At 35.6% G+C, this 15,783-nt stretch overlaps 1 protein-coding gene across 2 annotated transcripts in view; it reads right to left on the reverse strand.

Annotated features, from left to right (window-relative positions):
• Nucleotides 1-3,679: 3,679 nt before the first annotated feature.
• Nucleotides 3,680-15,783, reverse strand: part of RPAP3 (RNA polymerase II associated protein 3) — a 37,711-nt gene continuing 25,607 nt past the window's right edge. For both annotated transcript variants that reach the window (XM_005905447.3, XM_070370671.1), the window contains exons 11-17: nt 15,009-15,079; nt 14,788-14,889; nt 9,682-9,920; nt 8,256-8,442; nt 7,061-7,158; nt 6,501-6,601; nt 3,680-3,986 (exon numbers count right to left, since the gene is read on the reverse strand). In XM_005905447.3, the coding sequence (XP_005905509.1) occupies nt 3,901-3,986; nt 6,501-6,601; nt 7,061-7,158; nt 8,256-8,442; nt 9,682-9,920; nt 14,788-14,889; nt 15,009-15,079 (884 nt within the window). In that variant the 3' untranslated portion in view covers nt 3,680-3,900. The remainder of the gene's footprint in view (nt 3,987-6,500; nt 6,602-7,060; nt 7,159-8,255; nt 8,443-9,681; nt 9,921-14,787; nt 14,890-15,008; nt 15,080-15,783) is intronic.

Below are 15,783 nucleotides of genomic sequence, written 5' to 3' on the forward strand. Positions count from 1 at the left end.
GCCTATCTCCCAGAGAAGTCAGCCCAAACTGAAGGGGCCTCGTCTTCTCAGATAAGCTGCCCCCAACTCTGGATCCTCTGAACAAAGAGGCCAAATCCTCTGCAGGCCCTCTGCACTATTAACCACGGACCCACAAGAGTCACATCTAGTGGGGCACATATGGATTATTAATATTTAGGAAATACAATACCCAGGGTAACACAATTACCCAGAGGCCTTTTTTGCTTTAACTCCACAATAAGCATCAGTTACTGAAGGTTTCCAGGGTACTGAAGTGCTCAAGCAGGAACAGCCATTTTCAGAAGCGAGATTAAGGAATTTTGCCTCCTCACCACTGCCAGGTTGGGATTAGAAGGCCACAAAGACTGCTATGGAAAATAAAAGATGTCACTCATCACGCTAAATGTCTTACGGCAAGATGGGCTGATGCTGGGGCTGAGTTAAAGTGAAGCTATCCATCTTCACACTTCAAGGGGAAATAATTGAATTGTTAAACCTACAGAAGCTCAATAAAACAATTAAGTTAACAAGGATTTTTTAATCAAGTGCTTCTGTTGGTCCAAATTATTATTGATTTTAATCCATCTGATTTGGGGTTAACCTGTATCATGTATAGCTCATTTTTCTTCTACTTTCCAAGTGATTTCTATGAAAGAGTTGTGAATAGTGTGCTTCTGCAGTGAATTAGAAGTTTTTCTTTCTTTTTTAATGCCACCTGCTTTATAACTCACTGCAGGAAAAAACTGACTCTCTCATCTCTTTTTCAAAAGCAAAAGCTCCTGAAAGTCTACCTCCCACCTTTTCAGATTTGTAAAAGCATGAAAACATGATTTCTTTAAAAACATCTGTGAAGATTAGCGGTAGCAAATTGTCTGCTATCATAGTCAGTCAGTAGCAACACACCCTCCCCTCAAAAAAACAGGAGATGGTATGTAGTAAACTAAATCGACAGCTTCTTTGTGGAGTTTGTGTCAACATCACTGAACCTTACTAAGGAAAAAACAACTATTTAGCAGATGTGATATATCTGTAGCTTCAAAGAGCCAGGATTAATGACAGTCTTGCGTTAAATAACCACAGTGAGAGAAGAAATGCACTAACTCGAACCTAATCTGGGAAGAAAGGTGGTAATAATCTAGACTGATCCATCCATAAATGTCCATGCCTCTGCCATGGACAAAGCCAATGTCAGCAGTAAGGACATACAAGACAGTGTCATGACCTTCAAAGCAGCTTCAAAATCTAGTATGGGGTCAGGATGTACATACATGAAAAATTAACAAATAAGAAACAAATGAAAGGAGAATGTAGCCAATCGAATTCTAATTCTATCCCATACAGCAGCCCTATAGTATATGGAACTGCTTATGATCCCCAGGGCAAGTCAAGGGGCCCTAATATGTTACATGACCTTCACCTCTGTTGATCCCTCTGCCAGGACCCTCTCCCTCCCATCATGCACCTGGACCATTGTTCCCATAGCTCAAGTCTCATATAAAACTCTGTTTCACCCAATCTGATTCAGAGCTGCACCCTCCATGCTCCCCCAGTGCCCTGTCCAAACTGTTTCAGAGCACTCATGACACTATACCATAAACACTAGTTTATCTAACTCCCCAGCTACACTGAGTGACCGGAGGGCAGAAACTGTGCCTGTGTCTCACCCAGCACTTAGTCACCTTCCAGCACAATGGATTCTCAAGGAATGTTTGAATGAAAGTGAATGAATACCACCAATCCCTGTGGACCCCCCTCCTTAATAAACCTTAAACTCATCCTGTCTTCCATTCCTAGGCACCAGCCAGTATAGAATGACAGCTGAGCAAGAAACCTCTGGGTAAAGACCACCTATTACCAAGTAACCAGGGGCAAGTCACACAACCTATATATGCCTCAATTCACTCAATCTGTAAATTAGAGATAACAGAGTTTATCTCCTAAGGCTGCTGAGGATTTAAATGAAAAAAAAAAATGACATAAAACCCCTAATATCAGGCAAATAAGTACTTCATGTTATCCACTACTATTAGTTCAAATGTTATTCATCTCCTATATTCCTCTAATTGGTCTGTTTCCAGCCACACCATCACTGCAATCCACCCCTCATCACTGCAATCCACCCCTCATCACTGCTACCAGAATGATCTTAAAAATCAAAACACATGTCACTCCCTTGCTTAAAACCCTTCACCAGTTCCTCATCACTTTCAGAAAACTGGCTTATTTTGTCACTTCATGAAAGGCCCTTCATAATCTGACTCCCACTCCCTCAACCATCTCACCACAGCCAAGCCTCGCAAGCACCCTCCTGCAGGCAAATCTCAGCAAAATCACTTTCTTATTAATGACTTAAGAAAAATTCAAGTCATTTAAAATTCATTACATAGCTTATGTATAAACTTATATATAAGCTATACTTTATGGCTAAACTTCATTGCCTATTTATATATCATAGCAAGACTATACATTTAGCAAAATATAAACTCCAAGTATGTTGTAAAACATTGGGCTATACAACTTATGATCATCTTAATAAGTTATACCATGAACTGGGGAAATTATCTTTTTTAAACAGATTGATCATTCCTCAAGTAATTACAAGCATAAAATATGTATGGTGCAACAAAAATAAAGTCTTAAATTTGACTGTCTTGTTGATGCTAACAACAGCTATAGGATGGTGACCAGAGGTCTCTAAAATTAATTTTATTTTAGCAATATTTACAGGATGCCCAAAATTTGCTAGGTTGCTAGTTTGAATATTTACTAAAATTGATTCTTGCCCTCCGTCCCATTAAATTTTATAAATATCAAGTGAGCACCTAGCTTTATGCAAAGGACTGGGCCAGGTACCATGCAGAACAAGGATAAATAGAACATAGCCCAGATTTCAAAAGTTCACAGTCACCACACTCGCATGAACCATTTACACGCAAGCTATACGCTAATTACTACCTGAAAATTCCAAGTGTTTAAACGTTTCCACCTTGCTTTAGACCATCTGTCTTATATTTGACATATAACATGGATATCATCGGAGAAGGCAATGGCACCCCACTCCAGTACTCTCGCCTGGAAAATCCCATGGATGGAGGAGCCTGGTGGGCTATAGTCCATGCGGCTGCAAAGAGTCAGACACAACTGAGCGACTCCACTTTGACTTTTCACTTTCATGCATTGGAGAAGGAAATGGCAACCCACTCCAGTGTTCTTGCCTGGAGAATCCCAGAGATGGGGAGCCTGGTGAGCTGCCATCTGTGGGGTCGCACAGAGTCGGACACGACTGAAGCGACTTAGCAGCAGCAGCAGCATGGATATCATATGGAAAAAAAACTGTAGCATTAAAATTTAAGGAAGCTGTGACTCTCCAAGTAATCTTTTAAAAAGTCTAAATAATAAAGTCTTCCTTCAAAATAAACACTAAAAATACACATCCTGCAACTAAGCAATTTTATGTTAGTGAACTGGCACAATGATATGAAACCATTTTATAATGAAACAACATGATTATCTACCTAATTCTCTATAAATATACTTTTATTATATGCTTATGAAGCAACCTTATCATGTGGTTACAAAAACTCATAAAAATATAAAAATAATGTAACATGAGGCACTGAAGAATACTCTAAACATTTAAAGTGACTTACAAAATAAAATACTGATCTTTACAAGTATACCTCATTATTTATATTTTTATTTTCAGAAAAAACTTATAAATAGTTCACTTAAGTATATTTCTCACTAATCACAATTCACTTTACACTTAATTAGCTTATGTCCAGAAACAGTCCTTTTTCTGTATGATTTAATTTTCTTAAAAAGCAAAACATTTAATTTCAGTAGAAAAAAATTTACATATGAAATTTAAAGAGGCAATAATTTCAGCAAAAATGGAAATCAACCACCATATCTTTTCTTGAGTTCTTCAACAGAGTTATCATCCAATCCTGATTTGTCTATGTGATTGAATAATACACGTGTAACTGAAAAAGAAAAAAATTTCATTTTAATCTCTATTTTTAAAAAGTAAAGCAAAAATTAAAAGGAATAATCAAGTCTGTTAAATACTTTTTACATTTTAAAGCAATCATTAGGGTTATTTGTAAATTCTAATTCAGATATTTAAAGAACCAACCCGAGAACAGAAAATTATACAGCAACCCAATGATACTTCTTGCCAGAATATTTTGCTTTAGCAATAAACAATTTTCCCTATATCCTTAATGACATGAACTTTGCAGATTAAACATAATTCATTCTGTACTACCTTAAAGATTTTTGCCCCGTATAACAAGTATACTTTTATTTACTTAATATTCCAATTAACTGTTTTTCAAACTGAAATCTTTTTATTTTAAAATAAAATTTTTTATCACTACTATAAATAGACAATTAGCAGTAATATCCACAAAAATCATGTTTGATGGGTAAGCTATATATTTTTAAATATATAATAAAATATATAACAATTAAAAGTTAAAAATAAGATTTCCTTATGAGTCATAATAAAATCTTTATTTTTCATACAGGTGAACTGTCCACAGTTAACATTTTGGAAAACACTGCTATAGAGTTCATACTATATCCCTCAACATTAAAACTAGCTAACAGTTATTACTAATAACAATGACAATAAAAGACAACAATAGCTACTAATTATTGAATATTTAGTTACATGCTAGAAACTACTCTAAATGCTTCCATGTGTAACCTAGCAGAGAGTGGTGATCCAACCAAGACAGTACTGTTGGTAGGCCAGTTTGGAAGACCAACTCACATTCTTTGAGTACACTTCAAGTAACCACATCATAGTGACAAGAAATCCATTCAGTCAAGCACTCATGCTAAGGTTTTTATGTACTAAGCACTATTCTAATACCCTGAGACCCAGAGAACAAGGTAGATAAACATTCCTGCTGTCATGGAGCTTTCATTCTATTAGGGATAGAGAAATAATACACACTTAAAATACTGTCCACTATGGTAGTTCTGTCTTATGAAGAAAACAAAGCCAGGCAAGATGACAGACAGTGAGGAGGAAGGGGAGGCGGGCAGTTATTTTGAGCAGGCCTGTGAGGAAAGGTGACTCTGAGGCAGTGCCTATTAGGTGGAAACTGAATGAAATGAAGAAGAGGCAGGGAAGGATAGTCCTGGCTGAGAGAAATAGCAAACACAAAGACCCTGAGGCTACAAGAAGCCTGGCAACTTGGTACATTAAAAAACACAGTCAGTGAGGTAGGCAGAATGACTTTAAACAGTGATAGAAAATGAAGTCAGAATAGTAATAACAAACCAATACCTTCAGGGAATTTCAGGGACTGTTTCTGATTAACTAAAGATTAAGCAGAGAATTCTTTTGGTTTAAGTTTATTAAGAATCTCTCTAAACTAGGTCCACTTCCTTAAATACAACATAAAGAGTATTTTCTTCAGTGATTCAGACTCAACGTCACTGCTACAAACATAAAGAAGAGACAGAAAAGGAGCTCAAATGTGTTTAGTCCAGGAGGTGCATTCTAATGATTTTTCTCTTTCTAAAACTAGACTATAGCTTAAAACTCTTGAGTACCATTGACCCTTGAACAACATGAGTTTGAACTGCACAGATCCACTTACAGATGGATATTTTTCAGTAGAAATACTATAGTACTACATGATCCAGAGTTGACTGAATCTGGATGAAGAATCTCAGATGCTGTGGACTGACTGTAAAATTGTATGCAGATTTTCAACTGCGTGGAGGGATCGTTCCCCTAACCCCCACACTGTTCAAGGGACAACTGTAATTGAAGTGTCTCTATAGTTTGATTTTACTTAAATTAGGTTCCCAAAACTGACACTATATGCCAAAGACTGAGATGTAGAAATAAATAAGGGATATAATTCTTCAAGTTCATCACCTGCCTCTCTTTACCCTCTAACTCTACAATTCAGCCACACTGCACTCCTTTTAATTTTCTGAGTTCAATTTGCCCTCTCCTGCCTCAAAACCTCTACACATCCTCACTCCCTTCATCTGACTCCAGTGGTTTTTGAGAATTCAGCTTAAATCAAACAAACTCAAAGATATTAGCAAAAAAAAATGGTTGCGACCACCTATGTACCCACACCCCACTGCATGCTCCTATGGGAGGGACCCTGTACATGTTCCACCATGCCAGAAGCTCAACCATTACACTGATACTATATTTTCAAGTAGAAGAGTTCAGACCACCTTGGTTTAAATCCTGGGTCTGGCTTCCTAGCTGTGGAACCTCAATCAAGTTCCTTACCTATATATGCCTCAGTTTCCCCTTTTGTAAGAGCAAAATGATAATCATACCTACACCGACTGAAAAATTTTACCTAATTTAACTGTAACTCAATTTAATTAAACTGCAATTAAATTGCACACACTTTGTACATAACTGACATTCAATAAATATTTTCTATCATTTGTTAAATAAAGGAACACATAAGAATAAAGAGTAAAGGAAAAGCTTTTTCTATAGAACTCACTTTTCTTCTCAGATTCTGACATAAACATCACTGCCATATCAAACCTTCTTAGTTCAGAAAGTCTTTGTAAGATTTCAAAGATGAGTGATGGCTTTTCTTTCCTGAAGTCCAAATAAAAAGCAAATGATCAATTAAAAGCAGCTCATTTAGTTCTGCTTACTAAAATAATATTTCTAATTATATATAAAGTCTTCATTTATCTTTTGTTCCTGCACACTGTCTATATTTTAAGTGTCCAAATGAAGAGCTTATCAAGTCAACTGAAGAAACTAATATTCTTAAATGTGAGGCATAGAAGAGACATTATTAATCTGCTATAATACTTGTCACTTCTATACTCCACCTTTCTCTAAAAAAATCTGTAAGTCCTTTTTTCTCCTAATCATTTCCCTTTTCATGTTTATACTTGTATTTCTTTACACTACTGCAACAGTAAACTTTACAATATAGCTAATTCTGCAAAATAAAAGGTAGCAGTATGATACCAAAAAGGATGAATTTTCCAAATAACTAAAAGTAGCTGAGCATTACAGTAGGAAAGTATAACTAAATTTACTTACTCAATGTAAAAGTCATGCAGAATTTTAATGATTTGGTTGAATACATCTGGATCTAGATTTTTCTGAAACAACTTGGGATACAAGGATGGTTCAATTTGCTTGGGAAAAATAATAAGGAGTTAGAAAATTATGGCAATATTCCCAATCACAAATTATTTATATAATAATTGCTTAGATCAACATAGTAAAGAATAACTCCTATGCATAAGTATTTAATGAATAATAATGGGGAATCACATTGAAATGTAACTATGACAGAAAGTTAGAGGGACTGTAAGATATTTACTCTGCTCAATTCACAGAAAAATCTCATGGAGAGACATATATCACCCAAGAGAAATAGGAAACAAGAGAGCTCAAGGAGCAATAAAAAGAGAGTTTAAAAAATAGATCTACATGAGATAATATATTTTGAAATATGACATACCAATTATAAGAAATTATTACAGTAATTACACTTGAAAAAGTGCTAAAAAATCCATTATTTGGTGAATTTCATATGATTTGACTCTTCCTTGAGCAAATAAAAGTTCATTTTCAGGAGAATGATTACCTAAATATTGTAAGCATAGTTTAGCACACAGAAGGCACTCACTGTATTTTAGCTTCTTTCCTCATCTTAAAGAATGGAGAATTAAGTTTAAGTCCTGATGTATGAAATTAGATTGTTTCTGTTACAAAACAAAATTTAACACAGAACCTATTTCCAAAGGTTCCCTGGTTGCAAATACTTAAAATGGCCTGATCAGGATGACGTATGTGCCTGATCAGGATGATGTATTTATTAGGCAAGGGGTAAGAGCATTTTCTACAATCACACTGTATAAGAGACGTGAAAGTGAAAGTCACTCAGAATGCTGGAGTGGGTAGCCTTTCCCTTCTCCAGGGGATCTTCCCAACCCAGGGATCGAACCAAGGTCTCCCACATTGCAGGCAGATTCTTTACCAGCTGAGCCACCAGGGAAGCCCAAGAATACTGGAGTGGGTAGCCTATCCCTTCTCCAACGGATCTTCCCGACCCAGGAATCAAACCGGGGTTTCCTGCAATGCAGGCAGATTCTTTACCAACTGAGCTATCAGGGAAGCGCAGAATCATACTGTTTACAAAGCAAATACAACCCTATTATTATATGGCGACAAAAGAAGTTCTTTGACCTCTAACTTACAAGAGAACTACTAGCTTCCTACCTCTTACCTTCAAGTACTGATACAACATATCTGGAGAACTTTTCAGTTGTCTGAAATCAGATTCAAGCTGAAATGAGTTTGCAGGAACTGGAGGAAGAACAGTCCTGATAAACTGAGCAGGTGCTTTGTCTACCTCTGTAGGAATCTTCTCACTCAAAGACTGACATACATCCTTTTTCAAATTGACATGAGAGCTGAAATATTTCAGAGGTATCAAATAATCAGAAAAGAAACACAAACAGTCAAAGTTTATATACAGAAACATCAAAAGAGATTCTAAAATTTCTGACTTTATTAATAGTGTGTTATCTATTTATATTCTACCAGTAGTAAATTCTTTCAGCTGATAATATATGTATAATTTTGGCAAGACATTATACTTCTACAAACTTTTGTGTGCTGACTATGTACTTGCCTATTCTCTTTAGCTGGGCTAACAGCCTTGCCACCTTTTGACAAACTATTTCCATACACTGCATTAGTAGTAACAGTGTTAGTGCTCAGTCGTGTCTGACTCTTTGCAAACCCATGGACTGTATTCCACCAGGCTCCTCTGGCCATGGAATTCTCCAGACAAGAAGACCGGAGTGAGTTGCCATTCCCTTCTCCAGGGGATCTTCCCAACCCAGGGATTGAACCTGGGTCTCCCACATTGCAGGTAGATTCTTTTCCGTCTGAGCCACCAGGGAAACCCATACTGCATTATTATATCACATATACTCACAACTCAAGCTTTCACTCTGAACTATCTGAATTATCACAGTTTCAAGAAAGATTTCAAAAAGAAATGCTTCCTCCTTTAAAAAAAAGTCTGCCTACTTAAAAGTTTTCCTACAATCTATACTATCACTCTAAATAGAACTACTAGAATTCAAAGTTTAAAAAAAATGTTTTTAATAGGACTGTTGAGTAGCAATGCAAGAATATATAATAAAATTTCAATACCCCAAAGTAAACTATTAATCTATGTCTTTTATATTCTCATGATTTAAAAAATACATGACTTTTTAAAAAATTCTGAACAAAATTTAAAGAGCCTAAAAATAATCATAAATACCAAAGGCTAGAATAATGACAATGCCTAAATTCTACATTGTTTATGAAGCTTCCCTTCAAAAAATTAAAAATTTTTGCTGAATTACCAAGTGAAACATATTTACTTAAGTTCTAGAAAAGAAAATAGATGAAATCAATTTGTTCAAGGTACTGTTATTATTTCTAAATTCCTCACTATGGTAAAGGAATAATGATAATTCGTTCAGCAAAACCTCTCTTACATTTAAGTAAAAAGAATAAAAAAGAACAGAATCTAAAGTTGGGTAGTTCAAAAGGTTATGAGGAAGAATACAACCAGAAGTCTTATCAGTACTGTCAATTTTCCAGTGGAATTATTACCATTCAGATGATTATCAAATAAGAGTATTTCTACTCACTGAAGAGCTGAAGTATCACTGATTTCTTCTATTTTCAATACTTTGGCTTTTGGGACATCACTTGTGGGCAAAAGGTCATCTTGGCTCGTGCTCTTATTTGTCATGCCTGTGGTCGCTGTTACACTCGCCAGGGTAACAGGATTACACTCTGGAGCAGCCACAGTAGCAGTGCTATCCGGCACATCAACAGTCTGTATCAAATTACCAGTTTCTTCAATAATAACCTTCTTGAGTGGCTTCTAAAACAATAAAATCAATTCTTTACATCAATATACAAAGGTTTCTTATTTTAGGGTCACAAATTAAAAGGTTACAATGTTCTTTCAGCCAATATTCCAGCTGTAAGTAAATTCAATCTGGAGTCATACCCTCTGAGAATGCAAAGAACAAAAAGCGTCACGGCACCTACCATATGCATGTCTAAATGGGGGAAAGACGGTGCATGTAGAAATAATTAGAAGGCACTATAAAAGGTGAAGGTACAGGGTGCCCAAAGAACAGAGGAAGGAAGATAAAAATTGACATCAGGGAGCTTCACAGAAAAAGCACACAGGACTGGCAGTGTGACAGGGTACAGTGTGGCCAGTGGGAAGGTGAGGCATCCACCACGGCTGGTGCAAGGGGAGGAGAGGTGAGACAAAGCTGCAAAGGCTGCTTAAAGACAGCTTACAAAGGGATTTGTGTACCATCTCAAGGAGTCTTCAGTTTATCCTAGAGGCAACAAAACCAAGAAAAAATACGGCCAAATGACATCAGTACTGTACGCTAGCTAAGCAGAACAAGGTCAGGCAATAAACAGCATTCTGGATGAAAGAGACCAATATTTAAACCTAACTGCATCTTCTTCATATGTAGCAGCTGGATAAAACCAGCCCAGGATTAAAGATTTGTCAAATAATATTCACAAAGTTGGTAAGTACTTGACCATAATAATGGTTTTTAATTTATTAAAATAAATAGCATTCACTATTTATTTTAATCATAACAGATGTTAAACATTTTCAATTTCTTCCTCAGCTTACACGTAATACTTTAATTTTTAAAATAAGACTTTCTTCAGTATATTGTTTTCATCCCAACTATACGACTGAATTTTAAATTAAAAAGTTGAAATATAAAAACCTTTTATACTAAACTCAGTGTTAAAACCAGACATTACACTAGCATAACTAAGAAACGACCTAATGGTAACAACTGAGTGTTACTGGATGAATATACATAAATAAAGAAGCTATTATAAATTTGTTAACAGAATCCTGTTAGCAGTTCTAGCAGTTCTAAAGGAGAGTCATGTTAATCTAAGGCCTCTGCTTTGCTGAGAACTATCAAAACCAGTAAGCTTTCTATCAAAATATTGACCAAGAATGGACATGTTAATGTTAAAAAATAGTGTTAAAGACAGACTATAAAAAAAGAGACTACAACTACTGAATTATATTGATGCAGTCCCATTTAAAACCAAACCCTGGGGACTTCCCTGGCAGTCCAGTGGTTAAGACCGTGCACTTCCACTGCAGGGGACACAGGTTCAATCCCTGGTCAGGGAACTAACATCCTGCATGTCACACCATGAGGCAAAAAACAAAACCTAAATCCTGTCAATGACAATGTGTAAATTGACCCAAGTTAATAAATTTCCTAACAGATGATCTGTTTAAGGGTAGACCACTGGCTCCTGAGAGCTGCTCAATGTTACTGATGATGGCTGGGAGGGATGAGGGGATAATAGTATACTGGTAAAAGGAGAAAAACATAAAAGATACCACTATAGCTGAAAGATACAAGAAAACATAAAAGCATAAATTCTTTTTTTCTGGCCACACCTCACAGCCTGTGGGATCTCAGTGCCCCAACCAGGGACTGAGCCCCAGCGGCTGACAATGAAAACAGAGTCCTAACCACTGGACCACCAGGGAATTCCCGAATTCATCTCTTTTTAAATTAAAATTTAGAAACATAACATTTTCTTTAGCTTTATGACCATTCTTTAGCTTTATGACCATTTCAAGAAAAAGAAAACAGAAATGAAAATAAACAGAAAGAGAAGAAAGACCAAGTAGAAAGGTGAAATTTTCATATGGAAAAACAGGAAAATGAAAATAGAATAACAGAAAATAAATTAGTGGAAACTAACTTACTTCCTATCTAGGAACTCCAGGCCCAGCAGGTCTAGATTACTGCTCACCTACAGTCTCTCTAGAGAAGACATGCCAAAAGTAGTCAAACGTGCAGCCCTTAAGCACAGAACTCCGTGGTTGAGCCTCTCACTTGAATAAAGTAACCCCTTTCCTGACCACTTTCCTCAGTGTTCAGGTGGCCTCACACAAAGGCCACACAAAGGACTGAAAAGGAAATTAACATTTCTTTCACCTGAAACTGCCTTAGCATTCCTGGACATCATTTTCTTTGATCTCAACTAACCTATGAGTAATTTTCAGCTTAAGCAGAAAAAGTCACATAGGTATCATACTTGCCTAAGATTTTAAAGCTTATGAAGTGGTCTGCCTGCCTAAGTTGCTTCAGTTGTATCCGACTCTGCAACCCTATGAACTATAGCCTGCCAGGCTCCTCTGTCCATGGGATTCTCCAGGCAAGAATACTGGAGTGGATTGCATTTCCTTTTCCAAGGGATCTTCCTGATCCAGGAATCGAACCTGTGTCTCCTGAACTGGCAAAAGGGTTTTTTGTTTTTTTTTTTTTTTTTTTTTTTTAACCACTAGTGCCACCTAGGAAGCCTTTATCAGGTGGGACTCAAATCAAACCAAAAGCATCATACCAAACTGCCATACTATTTTTAAAATAATCCCCAGATTTTAAAACAGAGACCTATTACAAAAATAAAGAGCAAATTTTCCCCTTCCTACTAAGATAATGATTTTGCTTGTGTTGGATCAGTTACAAAATGGTTAACCCCAGATCTCTCAATTCATGGAGGTGTTCTGTTTTGAGATCCAGCCACAAAACATTAAAATTCATGTTGCATTTTCACAATTACTAACATAATTGATTTACAACCTGAGGGAAGACAGAACTCAACAGATTTATAAAAGCTGTTTAGGATACACTGGCCACAGAACATTCTTCCATACAGATATTTGACTTACCACGTGGCAGTGTTTTTATAATTATGGACAAGCAAAGTGTGACAAAGGCTTATTTTTTTTAAAGTTTGGAATTAATTTTTGTGACAAAATTTTACAGAAATGTAAAAGTATAAATCACATTGAACATTTAATCACCTTTACTGTAAAAAATAGAATAATAGGTAATAAATAGGATGTGTGACAATGAATGTAATATATAAAAGCAACTAGATTTATGCCTGGCACGTGAAATATTATCTCAGAAAATTTAGGAATGAAGTCAAAACAAGAACCCAGGAAATGTATTAAAGAATTCCTCTGTTCGTTACTTGAAATAAGAACTTGGCAAAACACTTTCTTTGCCTCGCTTTCTTCCTTAGTAAAAGGAGGATAAAAATATCTGCCCTGACTTCATTGTAAAATCAGCATTTCTTTCAAAGCATCATCCATGCATTAACAGTTACTTCCAAGGGGCAGGGAGGGAATCATGATCAGTGAAGAGCACACAGGGAAGTTTCTGGAGGCTGATACGTTTCAATTTTTTGACCCAGTTGGTGGTTTCATAGATGTTCACTTTATCCTTTAAATTTTCATTTGTCCTGGGTACTTTTTTATATGTATTTTATCTTTCATAATTTCCATATATGATACTAAGAAAACATCAGAAATTACCAGTCAAATTTATATGTATATATATAAATTCATATACACATATATATGAATTCCCAGGTGGCATTAGTGGCAAAGAACCCGCCTGCCAATGCAGGAGACATAAGAGATGCATGTTCAATCCCTGAGTCAGGAAGATCCCCTGGAGAAGGAAATGGCAACCCACTCCAGTATTCTTGCCTGGAAAATCCCATGGACAGAGGAGCGTGGCGTGCTATAGTCCATAGGGTCACAAAGAGTCAGACACGACTGAGAGACTAACACGTGTATATATCTATAATAAGACATGCCTTAAATGATTCAATTTTAAAAGTCCAACACAAGACAAATCACTGAATTTTACCATCTACTCTTTCCGTTCCAGTACTGCAGGAAAAGCTGGTTTTGTTAGACTTAATAAAAAACAGTATGGTATACTAAAAACAATATGCAGCATATATTCTTAAGAATAATTCTGCCTATACAGGTATACCTTAGAGATACTGCAGGTTCAGTTACAAACTATCACATAAAGTGAATATTGCAATAAAGCAAGTCACCTAAAGCTTTTGGTTTCTCAATGCATAATACAAGTTATGTTTACACTACACCATACTCTTTTAAGTGTGAAATAGCAGCATGTCTTTAAAAAAACAATGTATATAACTTAAAATTTTTTTATTGCAAAAAAATGCTAACCATCATCTGAGCCTTCATCCTTATAATCTTTTTGTAATAGTAACAAAGATCACTGATCACAGAGCACCATAACAAATATAATATTAACAAAAAAGTTTGAGATATTGAGAGAATTACCAAATGTGACACAAAGACAGAAAGTAAAGAAAATACTATTGGGAAAATGGTGCCAACAGACTTGCACAGCAGAGGGTTGCCACAAATCTTCAATCTGTAAAAAGTGCAGTATCTGCAAAGTGCAATAAAATGAGGTATGCCTGTACTAGATTTTTGCCAAAGTGTTCATTTTAGGTCTAACCCCCACAGAAGTTGCAAGACTATACTGTAATAAAATCCCAATCTCAAATAAGAACAGTAAAAGAAATAAAAGCCATTTAATTACAAAATGCACAACTGCTTCAAATTTCTTTTTAATCAGAAAATATGTGTTAAATTAAATAGTGTTAAATTAAAGGACACTTTAAAAAGTTATGACAGAACTTAAAACAGTTCCATTTCCTCCAATTTTCTTATGCCAATATTCCTAAGAAGTATTTTTTTAAGATTCTAAAACTGGTTCTAGGAAGAGATCTCAACATATCTTTTAAGAGACCTACTAATTCAACAGCTTATTTCAACTCAGTTTATTATACCAGTGATATTTAAATAGCAAGGAGAAAAACTCAGGTTTACTTACAGTTGATCCAAGATGAGGCAGATTATCAATGGGTTTTATCACATTTTGCCTTTGAGTAGAATCAAGAAAGACATCATCCCAGTGTCCTTTCTCAATTAATTCCTTGAAAATAAATTTGTAATTATGACTATCAAAATATTCTCAAGTTAATCACACAACAAATAAAAGCATTTATGCTTCAGAAGATAGGACCGTATTTTGGTGGAAAGAAGAACGCTTACCTTTTTAATTTTGGAAAGTTCAGTTACTGCCTGTTTATTTCCAGGCTCCAAAAGTAAAACAGTTTCAAAATCTAAAACAAATTTTTAAGAAACATAATAAATTAGTGCAAACACCTTATGGAGTTCAAGAAATCATATATTTAGTTAATAACTACATACCTACATCTCAAGAAGCTTTACTCGGGATGCTAGGAAACTGGTGAGCAATAATAAGAACTAATGCTTATTGAGTGCTTTTCTCTTTGCTTTATATCAATTCTCAGGTAAGCTTCACTACAATTTCACTTCATAATGACACAACTGAGGCCTGAGGGCTGGAGGTCATCTGCTTATCAAAGCTCACACTGATAACAAATGATGGGGTAACTCACCAAATGTAAGAGAGAATCTAAGAGAATTCCAGATCATGGAATTATTATTCAGACTTAAAAAGGAATCCAATTCTGATATATGCTACAATATGGATGAGTCTTGGAGACACACTAAGTGAAGTAAGCCAGATATAAAAGGATAACTATTTTATGATTCTTTACTCATATGAGGTACCTGAACAGTCAAATTCAGAGACAGAAAATAGAATGCTGGCGAAGGGGCAATAGAGAATTACTGTCAAATGACAAAGTATTCAAAATGGAATGATGAAAACGTTCTGGAGATGTACAATGGTGATGGTTGCACAAAAGGTGAATGTACTCAATGCATTGAATTGTACACTTAAAAATGGCTTAAACACTAAATTCTATGTTATGTATATTTTACCATAATAAAAAAAAAA

Source organism: Bos mutus, chromosome 5 (assembly GCF_027580195.1).
Source record: "Bos mutus isolate GX-2022 chromosome 5, NWIPB_WYAK_1.1, whole genome shotgun sequence".
NCBI classification, from domain to species: domain Eukaryota; kingdom Metazoa; phylum Chordata; class Mammalia; order Artiodactyla; family Bovidae; genus Bos; species Bos mutus.